This window comes from Astatotilapia calliptera, chromosome 4 (genome assembly GCF_964374335.1).
Source record: "Astatotilapia calliptera chromosome 4, fAstCal68.1, whole genome shotgun sequence".
Taxonomy (NCBI): Eukaryota; Metazoa; Chordata; class Actinopteri; order Cichliformes; family Cichlidae; genus Astatotilapia; species Astatotilapia calliptera.
The window spans coordinates 23,313,574-23,332,470 of record NC_137425.1 but is presented as its reverse complement, the minus strand read 5'-3'; the positions used below and the strand labels follow the sequence as shown (position 1 = coordinate 23,332,470).

General features: G+C 41.7%; 3 protein-coding genes across 5 annotated transcripts; 2 read left to right on the top strand and 1 right to left on the bottom strand.

Moving 5' to 3' along the window:
- Positions 1–731: 731 nt before the first annotated feature.
- Positions 732–6,313, top strand: hapstr1a (HUWE1 associated protein modifying stress responses a). The gene is made up of 5 exons (XM_026165495.2): positions 732–1,126; positions 2,157–2,237; positions 2,643–2,710; positions 3,432–3,642; positions 4,832–6,313. The coding sequence occupies exons 1-5, from the start codon at positions 931–933 to the stop codon at positions 5,149–5,151; spliced, it is 876 nt and encodes a 291-aa protein (XP_026021280.1). The 5' UTR covers positions 732–930; the 3' UTR covers positions 5,152–6,313.
- A 3,240-nt stretch (positions 6,314–9,553) lies between these two features.
- Positions 9,554–11,886, bottom strand: dctn5 (dynactin 5). The gene is made up of 6 exons (XM_026163716.2): positions 11,704–11,886; positions 11,456–11,524; positions 11,254–11,372; positions 10,955–11,066; positions 10,451–10,553; positions 9,554–10,342 (listed from the first exon to the last, which is right to left on the bottom strand). The coding sequence occupies exons 1-6, from the start codon at positions 11,749–11,751 to the stop codon at positions 10,245–10,247; spliced, it is 549 nt and encodes a 182-aa protein (XP_026019501.1). The 5' UTR covers positions 11,752–11,886; the 3' UTR covers positions 9,554–10,244.
- A 1,191-nt stretch (positions 11,887–13,077) lies between these two features.
- Positions 13,078–15,955, top strand: LOC113021069 (acyl carrier protein, mitochondrial). Of its 3 annotated transcripts, none has more exons than XM_026165494.2 (5): positions 13,078–13,343; positions 14,122–14,241; positions 14,582–14,669; positions 15,485–15,598; positions 15,682–15,955. In XM_026165494.2, the coding sequence occupies exons 1-4, from the start codon at positions 13,173–13,175 to the stop codon at positions 15,574–15,576; spliced, it is 471 nt and encodes a 156-aa protein (XP_026021279.2). In that variant the 5' UTR covers positions 13,078–13,172; the 3' UTR covers positions 15,577–15,598; positions 15,682–15,955. The 3 variants fall into 3 exon arrangements, with proteins under 3 accessions (XP_026021279.2, XP_026021278.2, XP_080156539.1); XM_026165493.2 differs by having other exon boundaries at positions 13,080–13,343; positions 15,678–15,955; XM_080300413.1 differs by having other exon boundaries at positions 13,081–13,343; positions 15,485–15,602.
- The last annotated feature ends 2,942 nt before the right edge of the window (positions 15,956–18,897 follow it).

The window sequence follows — 18,897 nt, the reverse complement described above, 5'->3', positions numbered from 1 at the left end:
AACCAACATATATTACAAACTATTACATTGTCAAGAACATTGTCAAAAAGCAACAATACTTTTAATGCATATATAACTGTGTGGGACAATACGGGTTCCACTAATCGTACATTCTTTTTTTTTCATGTAGCTGGTTCTTCTCAGAGCAGCAGGTCTGAAGAAGAGTTTCATGACATGGCGCCATCTAGTGGACATATGTCAGTCCTACACTCGGCTTCGTCTAATGAACTTGAACGCTCATGGGTTTAGAAAAGTCTATTTTTTGTTGTTGACGTATATATTTTTAATATACTTACAATGCAGCAGTTCATATATTATAAGTCTGTAAGTTATGCCTAGATTAATAGGTGATAATTCGCTATATCTAATGCTATAGAAATGATATAATATAATATAATATAATATAATATAATATAATATAATATAATATAATATAATATAATATAATATAATATAATATAATATAATATAATGTGTTTGCTCTCTGAGCTCCGTGTCTCTTGCTAGCTTAATAAATTTGCCAGCGAGCACTTAAAGTGAATTTTCACTGAGCTTCTTTTGTGTCAGCGGTGTGAGGGACGTGTCTGAAAGCCAATTAAACTGCGTGCACAGACCCAGAGCCCACCCTGCAGCGTTCATGTGGCCATTTGTCGCTGACATGTAGAGTAATGGGGCGGGAGGAAGTGCATAACAGGATAGTCTGTGGTGCATATATCCCGACGTCGGCAACTAGGAAAAATAGTTAGCTAGGTTTATGATGGCAGGAGTAGGTGGCGACGCAGTATCGTAGTACGAAATAGAAAAGAAGAAAAAAATAACAAAAACATAAAAGTACTCATGATTTCCCCTCATATAACTCTTTAGACGGCGTCGAAACGGCCATCTTTTCAAGCTAAAAATCGAATTTCCCTCGAGTTTTTGGCGTATTAAATGGAGGAGAAGAAGGAAGACGGCGACTCGGAGATACAGGAACACGGACCCGAGCACTGGTTCTCAAAATGGGAGCGACAGTGTTTGGCCGAAGCGGAGCAGAGGGAGCCGAGCGAGGAGGACGTCGACAACGAGCAGGATAAACTGTGGCATCTCTTCCAGAACTCCGCCACTGCCGTGGCACAGTTATACAAAGGTCCAGCCCAGCGCTCTCCTTTTTGCTTGTCCGTCTAACGGTGCCTGCATCCCCCCTTGGCTTGTTTGTTAGCAGCCTGACTGTACACCGAGCCCTATAAACTAACATTAACGGCAGTGTAGCTAGCTCTTTAGGAAACTCCTCGTCTAGCCGGGTACTGGGGAAACTATCGTTTACAGGTGAATTTTGCAATGCTACATTTTTTTTCTAGCTAGTCCGGGCTAGCTGGTGACAAAGAATTGTGAGATATAACCTGGCGTTGTGTAGTTACGCCGAGCACCAAATAGCAGTGGCCACATCGACGAAGCGATGAGGTAGTTCGAGTTAACGCGAATACTTTGACACTAAAGTTTGACAGCCGCTATCGTCAGGTTAGCCAGGCTAGTTACAAAATGGCGATGGCAACAACAATCGTAGCTACGCGACATTCCCAGATGACAGTCTGCTGTGTGCTGTCAGTGTTAACATCTGCTACACCGGTATCGATTGGTTGCAGACGTTGTCCCCCCAAACGCATTGAAATAAGAGCCCGCACATACGTGTCCACTGGCTTTGTTTTGTTTTTTAAACAGCCGACTAGCTGGCGAGTTGAGCCGATGCGAAACGTTATAATCACAAGATGGCGAGGATAATATTGGTTTGTCTACAATCTGCTGTAGCTTGGCTCTTATCGGTCGGGATAAATCCCCGGCACGTAGAAACAGGAGTTTGGCTTAAGTCTTTACCAGTGTGTGTGTTTGACTGGGCTCTGCAACTTAACTGCTGAGAGGGCAGTTAAGTTCGTGTGTCGGCACTCTCCTGCTAAACAAGCTGCTGCCAAGCTGGCCATCTAGCGCTGACTGCCAGTTATTTTTATGCCAAACCCTGTCCCCCTTGCAGTTGTAGATGCAAGACAAAATGGCGAATGAAAATGATCCTCAACTTCAACCCCTTTGCTGTCATTTGACCACCACTAGTATGGCACCATGGTATTTGCTTTAAATTACAAGTGTTTTTTTTTTCATTTTTATTATTCCTCTCTCACCTTCAGACAGAGTATGCCATCAGCAGGGCCTGTCATTGTGGGTGCCATTTCAGAACGCTGCTACAGCAGTCACCAACCTTTACAAAGGTAACCAAGCACATCCTCCTCCATCCTTGTTCCTTGACTACCAGGTTCTACACTTCCTGTTGTGTCTGTGCGTTAAGCCAGCGGTGTAGACTCTGGCTGTAACTTTGTTAGTTTTGGGAAAAGTTTTTGATCTGTCCCCCCACATGAAAAGGTAAACAGAAGTGGTTATTATCGCTGATCAACTCCGTGTTAATCAGCTTGTCACATGGTTTCAGGGACCAAAAACACACAGCACAATGTCAGATATTCACTAGTGAAACAAAGCCTGTCTCTTAGTAGAGCATCTCCACTTCTAAATACGTAATAAATAGCGTACAACATGAGAAATGTTAAATAGAGGTCCATATTTGGTTGGCTTTGTTATATATAATCGTGAACAGCTGTTGTTGTCTTTCACTCTCACAGAGAGTGTCGAGGCCCATCAGAGAAGCTTCGATCGGGGCATCCAGATAGGACACCAACGTCGTAATAAGGTGGGTCTTGTTCCTCTGCTTGTGACTAATTGTGACTTTACAGTTTCCTGTCATAGACTGTCGTTTAGGAAACAAAAATTAGCTATGCACGACAGGGTCAATGAAGGATATTACAAAAAAAAAAAAAGACTGGATCGGTGTTTGTTGATAACAGATGCCTGACTGTAGAGCCTGTGACGCAGCCTTCCCTACTCTGAGTGACCAACGTCTTTGCTGACATTTATGCTTTTACTGGTGCATTATGTGTTAATTACCATGCGGTTTACTGCCAGTGTTTTTGCAGTGGCACACATGATAGAGAGAAATTAAAATGTTGGGACTTTAACCCTCCTGGGTCCCTTTTCATTGTTAAACAAAGAGTAAACATTTGTCCCTGTATTTTTTTCCACTTCTTTGTTGAAACTGTTGGAGTAGACCTGAGGGAATTGATTATCTCCCTCCAGGAATTTACAGACATTTGTGAGTCCTTATATTGATGCTGTGATTAATATTCCTTATGTTGAGATGAGTGTTATTCTTACTGATAAGTTCAAAAACGCAATGGAAAAAGTAGCTGGAAATGTAACCGTACTGAACAATCTCAACAGTCGCCGCCTGCTTCAACCTGCCGTGTAGTTAAATTTCTCGGGAGATGTGCGTCAGGTTGTGCTGTAGGGTTTCAGTATATGCTTCCTTTTGAAGCATAAATTCTCAGATTTTTATAATGTGCATTGGATTACAGGACATGTTGGCCTGGGTGAAAAAGCGCCGGAGAACCATCCGCAGGGAGGATCTGATCAGCTTTTTATGCGGCAAAGCACCACCGCACAGAAGTAGCAGGGCCAACCCTCGGCTGGCCATGGTGGCCCCCAGCCGCGCTAACTCACCAGCAGAGACTGGCTCATCTGTAGAAGCGGACCTCCAGCCCTTCAGGGAGGCCATAGCACTGCATGGTGAGGACATTTAAGTGCAAGGCTGACTCGAATGCCAACTCCATACTAAAGAATCAGAATTGACTTACACCCCCTCAGTGGTAGCTACAATGTTAAATAACTTGTGTGTGTTATTTATGCTCGTAAACGTATGTGTGTGACCTCCTGGTTCCTAAGTTTGATAGATAAATGGTTAATGTTCCACAGTGACTGTGAGATGAGGACTTTCATAAGAGACCTTTTAAACAGGTCTGTCATGTCTGAGCATTACAGTGCTGTGTTTAAGGCCTCTCATGTGTTCATGAGAGGCCTTCTGTGTTTACGCCTGTGAGAGATTGGAGGCTTGTCCTTCTGCTACATGTGGCTCAGAGATAAGGGTATTTTTGTGAAAGCACTCTTTTTTTTCTCTTCCTTTTTTTTTTTTTTTTTCCAGGTCAATTCCTGTCATTTGTGTTTGCAAGACACTATTTGACTAATCGAAAGACAGATTGTTTCCTATTACTCACCTTTCTATAATTAAGTTCCATTTGAATATGCTGGTAGTTTTTGCTGTGCTGTACCACAAATAAATACTCAGAACTTGACGAGCGTCACATTGTGGGTGCATCTGAGGTCAGACTGGGTCAGATTACAGAAACGGAAGTCTGACATTTCAGTTCATCACAGTTTGTCACCTGTTTGTATTTTGCTGTGATCATCAGGCCTGATAGATTAACTTTAACTTGGTTGAAATTAGGGAAATGGTGATTAACTGCAAGCCTTCTCTTTTTGTATATCTCTGTCAGATTGGATCATGCGCTATTGGTGGGTTTTTTTTTAACATGAACAATGTGCGGAGTGTTTCATTCCTTTTTAAATAGATGAATTCAGCCTGAAATTATTTCATTTGTTGCATTGGAAATGAGAAAATGGCAATATTACTCAGTGCTGTCACTTTCTCCTGAAATAGCTGCGTAATCAGGAGCTGATAGTTAGAGCTTTCTTTTGACGGGAACAGATGCTGATGGTTTTGTTTTTTTTTGGCTTTTATGAAAAATGAGTTTGTCCATCAACCATTTAAAAGATAAACAAAGTTGAATTTTTAAAAAAAATATATTATTATCATTTTTTTTAATGGCCTAATGGAAGCTTTCTTCTTATCAGAGGCTGTAAATGAGATGTAGACGTCTACCTGCTGCTAAACTTCCTGTTCTTTCGTCTCCTTCTTCAGGTCTGAGTGGTGCCATGGCGAGCATCAGCGTCCGCTCCGGTGCTCCGGGTTCTCCTACGCATGTCAGTGGGAGTAGCAGCAACGGAGGTGGTGCGAGCGGAGGTGCTTCTTCCGGCTCTGGGCCGGTGTGCCGCAGCAGGCGTAACGGGCTCCAAGACGTCGACCTAAACACTTTCATCTCAGAGGAGATGGCGCTGCATCTGGACTCTACTGGCGCCGCCTCTGCCGGAGGGGGGGGAGGAACCAGGAAACGAAACTCCACCCAATGTAGTGATGTCATCACAGACTCCCCAACGCACAAACGCAACAGGATGATTTGATCTGCCCCTGCCTACATGCGAGGCGAGGGGATGGTGGGTGGGTTAGCCTTCAAAGCCAAGGCTAGGAGAGGGGGCGGGGGGATGGATGGGCTCGTGTGGGACATGTGCAGATGTACAGTCACGCGCACTCGGATGCTTCGGCTGAAGATGAAAACGAGGACTGAAAGCTCTCGAATTCTAGTCCTTGTCTCCTTTCCCAGCTCGTATACTACAAATCATCGATCTACAATCAAGAACACTTAACGAGTGGGCGTGAGTGTGTGCACGTGACCAGGAAGCCACTTCGCACATTCCTCAAACACCGCCCTGGAAAGGAGACAACGAAGAAAGTTCCCGACTTATCCTGGGATCCACACAGTTCTTGAGAGGGGCAATAACGCTCCGTGCTGCTCGACAAGTAAAAGCCACTTTGATCTTTGACACATTTGTGCCCTTCCCTCCCTTAACCTCACTCATCCTCACCCGCCACCTTAATAAGGAAGTGAGGGCCATGATCAAATCGCTTCACTCAGTGGATTGTGTCGCTCGCCAAACGTTGGACCCGAGTCACCCCTGCGTTAACCTCACCCCCCTTTTTGTTACTTCATCATTGCAGCTCTTAGTTGGCGTAGCCTGTCAGTGGTGGAGCTAAATCGCCTAGTAGGAGTACGGGTGTGTGTTTGTGGCATCATGCTGCCACTTTGTAAGCAGTTCAGTTTGTCTGGCTACTAGGTTGACGGCGTCTAACTACAACAGCAGCAGGCTGTCAGTGTTTGGACATCCATTCAGACTTTATTCTCTGCTAAGTGCTCTGCTTCTACGGTGGCTCGATTTGTACTTCAGGCCGTCACCTTTTCTTTGTTTGTAGTTTTTCAACCACCAGTGTTAAAATTCTAGGTTTGTTGCCACTGTTTGCAGCAGCTATAGCCAAGTTAATTTTCCGTTCTTTTTCCACTTTTTTTCCTGTTGTTGTTGCTGTTGAGGATAATGGAAAAGGAATTGTATTCTCTTTGTTTATGCAGCTTCTCCAACAGCCCCTTACCCCCTCTGCTCTGGTCTTATTATGAAAGCAGCTGCTGTTTTCCCGTCGTCGTGGGATGATTCTGATGAGTTGCAATAAGGATTTTTTTGCACTTAGTTTTCACTTCTGACTCATGCAAATAAATCGGCTCTTCCATTTTTATTCCAGCTGTACCTTTGTCCGGCCCTAAACGTGCACACTTATGAGTTGTCCACACACTACATTCACCTCTTTTCTACAAATAGCGGCGCTGATGTAATCATGCATTTCAGCCAGGCGCCACAGCACCGCTCATCAAAATTAGAACCACTCATGCTGATGGCAGTCGTCAGATTCAGTGTCCACCGTGCTTTTCAAGATGCTCGATAACATTTAGCCCTCTAACTTGATTAAAAACGTGGGCAGTTTCCCAGGAAAAACTGGCTCGGCGCCGCTTTTGTGGAATAGAGGTTTAAGTGTGGGGATGCTTAGAAATAAAACAGGAGCTCTCGCACTCACTTGATTTTTGTCACTTCTTCAAAATTATTTGAACACGTCGCAGAGACTGTTTGACATATGGTGTAAGATATTGGAAGAAAAAGCCGAACTTAATTTTTTAGGCTTTAGAAGTGGTGGCACGCTCAAAAACAACCACCAAACATGCCACCCGGCGCACACGAGGTAACTGGGCCAGCGTGTCGGATGGGAAGATGGATGCTGTCTGTATTTTGTGAAAGGGGTGTGTGCATTAATAAAATGTGGATGGGTTCGTTTTTTTGTTTTGTTTTTTTAAACTTGGTACAGAACGAAGTAACATGGGGTTGAGTTTCATTCCTACAATGGTTGTTTACTTCCAACATTCAGTGAGGGAGCAGAGCAGGAGACATTAATGGCACATGAGTCAATAAACGGGGTAAAACAAAGCAATAGGAATCGGTTTGTTTTAGGATGTTAACGTGATGTTATCAGAGCTAAACCTGAGCATGTTTGTGGGTGTAAATGATTAAAGAAATCTTGAGTTGTCTCAGTATTACAGCGCGCTGTTCTACCTGTATTACGCACAGGAAGTGACCAGTGTGGTGTTAATGTTTCCTGCTTTCTTCTCCGTTTGTTCCTCATGTTGACTCCAGTTCTCTCCCTTTCACATTTTATGGCCTGTGAAGTGGCCTTTATTTAGTTGTATAAAGCATGCCAGTTTGGTTTTTTATTTTGTTTTTTTTAACTTAAATTCTGGTCACCGATTTCATTTTGCGTTTTCTTTTTTGTGCTCTAGGTTGCCTTTTATGTTCCTATGATTTCAGGCTTTTCAGTAGGAAAAAGAACCCGGGTGATGTTTGGCGATCTGTCAAAGTCCTGGATCTGTGAAACCGCTGAGACTCAAAATGTAAGCTTGGTATTGAACACCTCAGCTTTGCCTGCAGAGGGCGGAGGGGAGGTGGGGTTTAAGTGTCTGGTAAGCTGAGCTGCTTCAGCCATCACTGATTCAGTGAATAATCTTAACAGAGGACCCAACCTTGATTCTTAAACAGACAAATGTGCCGTAAAGTCACATTTCAGGTCGTGTGCAGTTAAACCTCTGAGTTTCAACTTTGGCAAACAAAAAAAAGTATTTAAATTTATTTTGTTTTAGGTGGTGTAGCTCCTGAGGACTGACTGGTCTGCTTGCCCACACGCTCTTCATTAAAGCAGAGGAATGCATTTCAAAATGTTCTAGTTTTCTTCTCTTAGACGCTTTGGCTCGCTGTTCTGTGTCTAACACTTCGGCAGTATTGTTTCTGAAACGAAACGAGGTGTTCGGCTACAAACTAGTAGCTTCACCCGCCTGCTGTTTCTGTTCCACGTCATGTCAGTTACAGGGAAGTGTGTGTGCTGACAGGAAAAGCACTTAAAGATTGAGCCTATCAAAGGATGTCTTCTTCCCAAAGGTTTGATTGAAGAGTTTGATAAGAGCAGGATTGTGCCGTCTTTGCAGTCCCACTGTTAAACCTGCGGAGTTGACCCCCGCTCCCCCTCCTCAGATCAGCTTGGGGTCACCCTGTTTTCTGTTTCTTCCCTGAGCCAGTCGCAGCCTTCATCCGCATTGTTTCATCAGGGTGACTCATGCCACAAAGTCTCTGGAGCCAACACTATCATCAGCTGTTTCTTATTTGTTTAAAAAGGTAATAAATGGCTAATCTATATACTGAACATTTAATTGTTGGTATGATATATGTGGTTCACATTGTAAAGGAAATAAAACCATTGAATCGCAATCGGATCGGCTGTTTCATTTTAAAAATAAGGACAGCGTTTTCAGAAAGAAGATGCTGTAAAATGGGAATAAAGACAAAATATAACCGTTAAAAACAGGCAGTAAGGCCTCTTGGTGCTATTTCCTGTTCTAAACAGTGTGTTCTGTTTTAGTCACGTTTCACAGCAGCACAGCTCTTCTGCTTCAGATGATCTTCACGTCTACATTTCCCTGTCAGTTTGCAGTTCTTTAACTTCGTCAGTAAATAAGCAAAGTATCGAAACTGTTTTTTTCTTCTCAAGCATAAATGAGGAGCAGGTTAACAGTATTAACAGTTTGGAGACTTAGAAATGTTTCTGTTAACAAAGCTGCTGACATTTGACTAACTTGTCATTTAGCTCACCAGGTTGAGCAGATGACTTGCATGTTGTGAGAAATATGCAGCTACCGGGGTTAAAGTCCACGCTGGGTCATTTCCTGATTCTCTTCCTGCTTTCTTGTTTTAATAAAGCAATAATGACCAGAGGCGTCCCTGAAACTTCACACCTAAAAAGCCACTGGATGCAAACCACTACGGGCAGCCAGAGGACAGCGGTAGAACAAACATTTCTACTAGATCAGTGACATCAAATAAATGATTACGTCATATAGAGACAACTTTGATCCTGAGTGAGCTAAACTAGTGAAAACCTAAAAACTTCACATTTAATTTGTGAGATATCTTAATATAAGAAAAATAAGGCAATATTCAACAGTGTGTCTCAGTTTTCATACATGACAAAAAAGGCCTTTTTTAAATGTAAAACTAAAAAAAAAAGTTTTTATATTATAAACTGAAAAAGAGGAACTTGTCTGTAATGTAACCATTTATTAATTATGTTGTTGTAATATGAAAGAAAGCTGTAAAACTGATAAAAAAAAAAAAATACAGTGTAAAATGTATGCTCTCCTTTGCATTTCCAAAGCAGTCAAGTGGGCCAGATTAGAGTGTTTGCTGGGCCAATCCTGGCACCCAGGCCTTAAGTTTGACACCCCTGTTAATAGATGATCAGCAGGAAACCTTTGCAGATTCTAAATCAGCAGATTGCACATTCTCAGGAACATCAGTAAATAAATAACATTACTGTGGTAAAAAACTATCATCGTATAATCCAAAGTAAATGATCCCAGATAAAGTTAACACCTTTGAGACGTTTGTAGGGTTTTCAGTCATTTACATTTATTCATATGCTTCACTATTTCTGACTTTGTCTCACAGAAAACAGCAGAAGCGGAGCAATGAGGGCCATCCCCCAAACATAAAAACAATATTAAATACTTGAACAGTTTACAATGTCCAGCAAGGGACAAAAAAAAGCAAACAATGAAGAAAATTACAGCCATAGTAAAATTAATGTGTCTTCTGCTGATATGAGTGATACGCACATTCAGCCTACATCCTCAAAGGACTAGTGTTGCTACGGTTTGGTCCGTGGGTGTTCAATATTAAAAGCCATGTTCTTGCATCCTTCGTAGCTCCTCCACCTCTTCATCCTCATCTGCAGCTGCTCTCAGAGAGCCATCGGGTAAAGACGGCAACGATCAGAGGCCACACAGGGGGTCCACGAGTTTTTCTCCGTGATGCAGTGGACAGGGCAAAGCATCAGAATGACATCTAACGGGATTTCATTTTATTTCTCAGAAATTTGGAGATGCCAACACATGGTAGCTTTGTGCAACTGAATCTGACTTTAACACGTGATGTTTTTTTTCTTGGGAAATTAAACTCAAGGCCTCGGGTCGATGACAGATAAAAGGTGAGCTCTTAAGAGTCTGATGAGAGCCCCCAACGTGCGGCTGGCTGAACAAAGGAAGAGGTCCTGGCTGAGAGTTTAAGAGTGCGACTCATATCTGGCTGAGGGGCATGAACTTCTGGTAGTAACTCTTGGTTACATCAATCATGAGGTCCTGTGTACACTCTGGGAGCTCTCCTGAAAACAGACCTGAGAGAGAGCGAGACAAACGCAGGTAAAGACCAGACATTGAGGAGAACGAAGACAGAAAAGTAGAAAGATACTGGTCTATTGATTAGTTGTGTGCGTTTTGCTCACCTGGGCATCCAGAGAAAACGGTGAAAGGTGGCACCACTGTCTCAGGAGGAAGCACGGTGTTGTCTAAGATCTTGCAGCAATCCTTTAGCACACAACGGCGACCCTGCACACATAATGGGAAAAAGAAATTGAAACATCATCAAACATCACAAAGTCATGCACTTTCATATATATACATATATGTATATGTGTGTATATATACACACACACACACACACACATACATATATATACACATAATGACTAATTTGTGATTAAGTGAAGTCCCCATTTCTGTGATCCAAATCAACAGTTTGGAAAAAAAAATGCCAGCTTGTGTTTTTTTGTTTATTAATTCAGCCCTCGACTGCCAGCAGAAGGTTGCATGACTGCCATGTGACTGGTTCACCACAGGCAATAAAGACATGCTTTCTGTCTATACCCCCCGCCCCACCCCTTCACAGCAATGTCCTTTCACTGCCGAGGAGCTAGCTGTGTGCGTGTGTGAGATTTTATTTCACTCACTATGACACAGTTCTTCCCAATGTGGACGTAGGAACCAATCTGTGCTGCATTGACCACGCAGTCTTCCTCAATGAAGACGTGGTCTCCAATGTGCAGCGGGAAGAAAGCCACCCTGCAGAGGGGGACAGGGCAGTGATGAGACAATATGCTTTTCTACTTAGCATATTCTCTCCTTTATTCATTTGTACAGTGACTTTAAATATATTTTGAGTGACAATAACTAAAAACAATCTCAAAGCATCTTTATCTAGAACACAAAAGCACATGGCTGGCCTGAACGTGTGTCAAAGATACTTTACCCTTTGCTGAACTTTTTGAAAGGTGGTCGAATAACACTCCGGCTTTTCACCACGCAGTGTCTGCCCACCCTGACGTTAGCCAGGTCCCCCCTGATGATGCAGTCATTCATAACAATAGTCTGCAAGAGAGAACATCCAAAGCTTTAGCACAGCTGGACACTTTCTATTCACAGTGTCGTTTCCAGGTGTGTGTTTTCCTTACTTTGCCGTTCAAGACTATGTTTTGACTCCCACATAGTACCGACTGTCTGCTCACTTTGTTGCCAGAAGCCTGAAATAAAACAACAACCACTGTTTATAATCGTGTGAACGATCGTGTCTGTGTCTGTCCACATAAATGAGTACAAACAACCGTCTCTGCTATCCGCCCAACGCCCCGTTCACTTTCTGCTTGGACAGATAGCAGGCTACGTTAGCTTAAGCAGCGGTGATTAAAATTCCACACAGTACCGTCTCAATGTACTCCGCTTTGTTGTACAGTATTTCAGACAACTCCATGGCTGGAAACCCGCTGAACTATCAAACGGCGTTTATTATTCTGCGATACGATCTAAAGCATCGATACGGATTTTCTCTATGGGAAGCTCCTTCTCCTTCTTCTTGTCTTCTGCGCAAGCCCGGACGTGACGCCATCAAATAACTTTATTTAAAATATCAGATATCGAACAAAAAACAGACATAATAAATGTGCGCGTGTAAAGCTAAAAAAATAAAAAATAAAAAATAAAAAAGAAATTATTATTAATAATAATAATAATAATAATAATAATAATAATAATAATAATAATAATAATAATAATAATAATAATAATAATAAGTAAAGCTTTTATAAACCCTGGAATAATTGTCTGTATATTTTGTGATAGTGTCAGGGATTTTCTTTTTTTTTTTTGCTGTTATTCTTTTTTTAATGATATGGACTAATCTTGTCTGACATTTTTAAAAATAGGGAGCCACATATTGGTTCTTTGTCAAAAAAAAAAACAACTTACAAAATGTATTATTATTTTATCATAGATATACATATCCATATGTAACTTTTGTTGTGTTTTTTGTTTAATGAACCCTGAGACAAACAGTAAGACGGCTCCTCTGTGAAACAGCTCCACGCCGTGGAGGATTGTGATAAAGACTCTGGAGTATCTCCAATGAGACTAAAGACACTGAGAGGGTTGAGCTGGGTTTAACTGAGGTGGTCGCATGAAAAGCTACCTGCGCTGTGCAGCACTGATGGGCAAAGTTAAAAACAAGAGTTTTTTTAAGCAGCTGGAACCTTTAGAGAGAGGAAGAGCACTTTGGTGTGATTGTGGACACTCGAGGGTTTTTTCAGAGGATATGTTATTCAGGCAGGTGGGACGGATGCAGAAGAAACAGGAGGATGAAAAAGACTGTCGCTCTTACTAACTGAAGTGTAATCTGCCTGAAACCCTGGAGACATTACTGCTACCTGGATCTAGCAATCAAGCAGTCAAAGCTACCAGAGGAGGCAGAGAAAAAGGGAAAAACACAGCTTAATCCAGAGAAACTGAGAATAAAAGTTTGTCTTTGTCCATTTTTATTGTCTAATTTGTGTAGACTTTATAACTTCATTTTAACAGTAGCTCTTATTGTACACCTAAAGAGCTGAAAGCAACATCTTCTATACTTGTTTTTGTTTCATATGCACAATCAACGTCTTGTTTTATGAATGTGAAAGTTCATTTTTACTTTCCAGTTAAATCAAAGTCATTGGCAGTTTCTCAATGCCCATGTGCTCGTGGTGAGAAATGTTTAAACAGTTTTTAAAAAGCGCAGATAAAGCGACAAATTAGAAATAAACACAAGGTTTGCACTGTGCGCATGCGCAACACGGAGCCCTTGACCCGCTTTTCTTCTTCTTCGCCTCGCACGCTGGCAGCTTTCAGTAACTGCTTTCCGTCATGGCGGCTCGTGTCCTGCAGCAGTGTGTCCGCTCCTTTGCTCGGCCCTCGTTGAGGCTTTGCTCCAGTAACCTCGCATTAAGAGTCACTGCCGTCCAGGCGGTGGCCGTCCACCGACCTCTCTCCTTCGCAGCAGACAGCCGGAGGACGCGGTGGCTCGTCCAGAGCCGGGTGAGTCTCCGGTAACATTGAACCATCGCGGCCTAGCCGCTGTGACCTACCGATGTCTTTCAGACCTGCGGAGCCAGCCTAGCCCGCTGAGAGTTCACGGTGTCACACGAGCAGCTTACTTCGCTTTGAACGACTCTGTGTTGTTGTGGCAGAGAAACACGAAACACGGAGGCGTTTGATTTTAAAAACGGGACAGCCATGTTTGCCCTGTTAGTTAGCTAGCTAGTTAGCAAAGTCGGTGATTTCATTGACAGACTTCATTCTTTATCTTGGCATTGCACGGCTGATTCTGGCTAAACATCGGGTACTAATGTGCAGAAAGGTAAAAGACTGTTGTAGTGCGGATGTTATTGTGTATTACGATAAGTGTGTTTGTATAACACAGAAAAAATGTTACAGGTGTTTTAGCGAGCTGTGTGCAGAGTTGTAAGTGAACACTAATGCGCTGATAAATGCGTTTAATTGCAAATTTAGTCAAATGAAACCATAACGCAGTAATTACAGACGAGATAATAAAATCAGCCACACATTAAAAGCTTCAGGACCAGCACAGATTTCTTCTTGGTCAAAGTTCCGTAAGATTTAAGTTTTATTTTGAAACTTGGATAAACCTTTTCCAGCCTTTACATCTGTACTGTTGCAGTGTACTGGAAGATATTGCATCTTTTCACACTGTATGTAATACACACTCACTTAAGGCAAGCTAATGTACAGGCTGCATGATCACAACCCCCCACTCCCTTCTGCACTAAAACTCTTCCTTCTTCTTCTTCCTTAGATCCCCTCGGTGGGTGTGCTGTGCCGACAGTACGGAGACCTGCCCCCCCTCACTCTAGAAACCATCAAAGAACGAGTCATGTATGTACTCAAGCTCTACGACAAGATCAACCCAGAGAAGGTGAGAACAACAAGAGACCTTCAGTGAATTCTAGCTGAAACATGTATGAATAGAATACATTCGCAGGCATCTGTGAGGTGAAATTAGGCAATCGTGACTCATCCCTGTCCAGAATGGCTCATGGAAATTGTTTTTGAAAAGTTTACTGATTTTAATGTATTGAATTTAATAACAATTAGATTTTTAACTTGGAAAAACAATCTAAAATTAATACTATCATTCCTCATGTAGATTTGGTTTTGTTTTTATTTTAAAGCACCCTGAAATGCCTGTAGTGTTTGTAAGTTTCTGTATAAGTAAGCTTGAATTTCTAACCCTCGGGTTGGTTTCTGTTCCACAGCTGCAGACGAGCTCTCACTTCATGAAAGATTTGGGTTTGGACAGCTTGGACCAGGTGGAGATCATCATGGCCATGGAAGATGAGTTTGGTGAGAGCAAACCTCTTTATACTGCATAGAAAACTATTCCAAACTGTGGCTTTAGGCATTAAGTCAGCAAAAGAGATGTTTCTGACTCCTACGATGCCTAAAGTGCAGATGCTGTTGTACAGCCACAGTGGGAGTATGTGGATATGAAACATCAGTCTTGCAGTCTTCCTGCCTGTTGAGCGTCTGCAGTGTCAAAGTGCTGTCAAGTTTGTCTTCAGAGGGTAAATGCGACACTCTGTGTGGACGTCCCACATAAAGCAGGATATGCTCCGATTATATCCTGTGGTAGAAACACTGTAGTACACCTCATTCTACAGTATTTATTGGATTTATCTTGAAAATTGATTGAGAAGGTTAATGAAGGTTGCAGTTTGTTGCTTTTTACTTTTTGACTTGTAATAATTCAGCTGATTTATATAATCTGTTTGGGAGGTAAATTTTAAACAGGGGTGGCTGTGGATCAGGAGATGGAGCAGGCATTCTGCTAATTAGTAGGTTGGTGGTTTGATCCGAAGCATCTTTGGGCACGATACTGAACCCGAAACTTCAGTGTGTTTGTTGGAGTGTGAATGAGGCGTGCTGTTAGTGCTTTGAGAGAGAAGAATTAAATCAGAATCAGGACTTTTTCTTATTTTGATCAGTGAAGATAATAGACTAACAGCTTTTAATATGTGTGACCTACAGTTGAGGACGTAGTACCAGCGAGATGTTTGTGACCATCTGTGCAGAAAGCTGCTTATTCGTCCAGCATTATCGATGCATGTCACATGGCTTCTTTAGCACACGCCGTAACCAGTAACTTGTTTGTGCCGCAGGCTTTGAGATCCCAGATGCAGAAGCAGAGAAGTTGATGACTCCTGAGGAGATCGTACAGTACATCGCAGACAAGAAAGACGTTTATGAGTAATATGCTCTGTAGCACACCAGAGGCAAGTCACCATCAGGCCCCGTTTTCTGTCTTTGGTCACACGTTGTGTCGGTGCTCAATTTATATTCCTTTGTGCCCAGATAGGGTCACCTCCACCCACCCAACAGGAAGTTCTCGTGAAGCAGATGAGCACCAAACAGTTTCCTACTTCAACTCTTGTGTCCATTATGGCGACGTTGGCTTCAGCTGTCTCGTGTTTGACTGTATTTAAATGAACATGTTCAGGAGAGCTTGGAGATAAAAAAAAATTAATATTAAACAAGATTATATCACTGGTTTGCTTTGTTCTCATTTCAGCTCCGCCCTGTGGTCCCATGTACAATTTGTCATTAATAGATCAATAAAGACACATTGTACACTTTCGTGTCTGCTGTTACTCCGCTTTGGGTCCAGTAAAAAGGACCCAGATTCAGCTGCACTTCTTTTAGTTTGTTTCCACTGGCTGGGATTTGCTATAACTATCCATCTATTTTCATTTCTCATCTACTTTGGGTTGGAGGTAGACCGAAGCTTGATGCTGGGAGGTTCACACACCACCTGCATCCACTACTGACCTGTCAAAGGAAAAAAGCTCCCAAAAATACAGCTTAAGCATATAAGCCTGTGGTTTCTAGACTGTATATAAAGCTAAACTAGCTCCACATCATTAATCAGTAAATACTTTAAACATACAAAGAGCTTTCATCTGCAGAACCAGAAGATTAACTTCAGCTCCATCCACCAGCAGCTCAGATAAATCTGTTTTCTCCAGGCCAGGGGTCTCCAACTCCAGTCCTCGAGAGCTACTGTCTGCACACCTGAATAAAATAACTGGCTTGTTATCAAACCCGATGACATGCTGAAAATGTTAATCAACCATTTGATTCAGCTGCATTGGAGTACGGATGCATTTAAAAACTGCAGGACAGTAGCTGTTGAGGACTGGAGTTGGAGACCCCTGTTCTATGCAATAACCCTGTTAGTGCACTGATTTAAAGGTAAGCTTCATGTTCCCTCACTCTTTACCTCGTAAGATGAGGACAAAACTACAATAAAGACAGTTCTTGAGTTTTAATCTTGTGTCCACACATGAAGAATGAGGTGCCATTGTTGCAGGATGTTCACACAGCTGGGACTGAAGTATTTTCATTTCAGTACCCGACCTAAATGCACCTTTACAAAAAAAAATAAAATGTAACCCTTTAAACCTGGCCAATTAAATAATTGCGAGAAAATTCTATTGTGTGCTTTGTGAACCTCCCGATGAAAAATTAATAAAATATGAAGTAAAAAAAATATGCAATTTTATCATATTTGTTACATCAGGTATGTTTTTGTGGTGCAACTTTTTTTTTTTAAAGGGAAAAAAATAAATGTAGAAGTCTCAAAAACTTGCGTATAAAATATGATACTTTGGTTTAAAGGGTCAAAAATAAACTCACAACTAACACATTTACACAATAATAAAATTAGCAAACCCAGCGTGGGAGTTTACCGAAACTGAGTTCTTTCAATTTAAGACAGATTTCTATAAACCAGACCAAATTAAAAGCTTTTCTTTGAGTAACCAAAGCATTCAGAGGGCTTTAAAATCCTGATGTCACAGGAAACATCACCTTGTCTTGAGAGATTGTCCAAGCAAACAAAAGCAGCAGCTACTTTCAGCTGCTCCCTCATTTACAGCAGCATGCCTGTGTCTTCTGAAGCCAGAGATGCTGTTGGGAGCACGAAGCAGAAGTTTTCAGTCACACGGAGAGAAATAAAGACTCTGGGAGGCGGCCGCTGTGTATTAGTCTTTTATTGAGGGTTGTACCCAAGTTATACAGCTTTGTATGCTGGCTGCAGAAGCCAGCGGGTTACAAACAGTAATTCAGTATACGAGTACAGCCAACAGAAGACCTACTACTCACTACTCTACACCTTAGTACAGATTCTCTTAAGAGCAGTAAAATCCAGAAAGAAATAAAGAGGAAAAAAATACAGAACAAACCAAGCAACAAAAGGAAGGAGAATAAAAGGATTAAAATGAAACCAAACAAGTAGACAGCATCAGAGGAGACATTCATTATTAGAGCACACTGGAGTTGGTTTTTTATACCATTAATATCAGGCGACTTCGTTTATTTTGTCAATTTTTATACCCATACAAATAAAGATTGTCCTTCAAAAAGTGCAGATTCCACCGAAGTTTAAAGATAAAATCCTTTGATGACCCGAGGAAGACATTTGAAAATAAAAAGGTACTTCCTGTTTTTGTTTGCAAGAGAGGAAGACGCCCCCCTCGTTGATTATAGACACTGTACGATTATATTCTCATATATATATTTTATATATAGTTTCAACAGTCTCCCAAAGCGATGTGCATAATAGGTTTACAGGTGATCCAACTACACACTGGATTGATAGAATCTCTATAAAAAGAAAAAAAAGCACTGTAGTCGTGTAAAATTTGCAGTTTCACCGGCCTCGCTCGAGCTGCGAGAAAAATCGACAAAAATGGACTTTTGCAAATCTTAACCTGTCCTCCTCCTGCTACAACTGGCCCGCCGTTTGCTAGGTAATAAAGGTTTTTCAGTTTGTATTGTTATTATTAGTAGCTGTACTAGCTGTACAATTTAACGATGGCACGACACGTTTGAGGAATATTAGTGGGAATCCCATTTCAGCGGTTTTTACTCATTTTTTTGGGAATTTTTTTTGTTTTTGTTTTATTTAAAGACAGGGGAAAAAAAGAAGAAGAAAAACCCAAGGTGGACATGTAAGCCTGGGTTCAAACACTCCACTGCATAGTCTCTCTGAGCGACACCCACCCTTTCCCCGATAAACCCACCCTTCCCTCCCCACCCGCCCACATCTTTGTGCTGGTTAGACTAAAGCTTTTCAGGGTTTGTTTATGTGTTCATACTAAATGTAAAACGACAAAAAAAAAAAAAAGACAGCAGATTCTCACAGTTTTTGTATTTTTTCTTTTTTGTTTGTTTTTTTGTTTGTTTTTTTTCTGTTTTTCCTGTCAAAAAAATAAGCCTTAGCGCTTTTTGATCGACTGTAGGAGCCGTCAGGTGTGTTATGATATAATATAGCATTTACTCACAGGATATTTAAGTCAAGAGAAACACAAAAAAAGTCACATTTTTTTTTCTTAAACATTAAAAAGTAGTAGAGTATCACCAGCCAGCTTCCCTCCTGCCCGCTACTTCCTTTTCCTTTCCTTCCCCTCGTCTGGCCCTGTCAGGAAGCTGCTTGGCAGCCCTGGGGATTGTACATTGCTCGTGGTGGTTTTCACTTTACTAAAAAGGTTTTCCTCACATCATCCTTTTGCAA

Excerpts from the sequence above, each read along its gene's own strand:
- hapstr1a (XM_026165495.2), top strand. The coding sequence starts at position 931 with ATGGAGGAGAAGAAGGAAGACGGCGACTCGGAGATACAGGAACACGGA. Across the intron at positions 2,711-3,431 it reads GACACCAACGTCGTAATAAG|GACATGTTGGCCTGGGTGAA; the intron begins GTGGGTCTTGTT and ends ATTGGATTACAG. Across the intron at positions 3,643-4,831 it reads GGAGGCCATAGCACTGCATG|GTCTGAGTGGTGCCATGGCG; the intron begins GTGAGGACATTT and ends CTCCTTCTTCAG.
- dctn5 (XM_026163716.2), bottom strand. The coding sequence starts at position 11,751 with ATGGAGTTGTCTGAAATACTGTACAACAAAGCGGAGTACATTGAGACG. Across the intron at positions 10,554-10,954 it reads TTGGGAAGAACTGTGTCATA|GGTCGCCGTTGTGTGCTAAA; the intron begins GTGAGTGAAATA and ends TTATGTGTGCAG. Across the intron at positions 10,343-10,450 it reads CGTTTTCTCTGGATGCCCAG|GTCTGTTTTCAGGAGAGCTC; the intron begins GTGAGCAAAACG and ends GCTCTCTCTCAG.
- LOC113021069 (XM_026165494.2), top strand. The coding sequence starts at position 13,173 with ATGGCGGCTCGTGTCCTGCAGCAGTGTGTCCGCTCCTTTGCTCGGCCC. Across the intron at positions 14,242-14,581 it reads ACAAGATCAACCCAGAGAAG|CTGCAGACGAGCTCTCACTT; the intron begins GTGAGAACAACA and ends TCTGTTCCACAG. Across the intron at positions 14,670-15,484 it reads GGCCATGGAAGATGAGTTTG|GCTTTGAGATCCCAGATGCA; the intron begins GTGAGAGCAAAC and ends TTTGTGCCGCAG.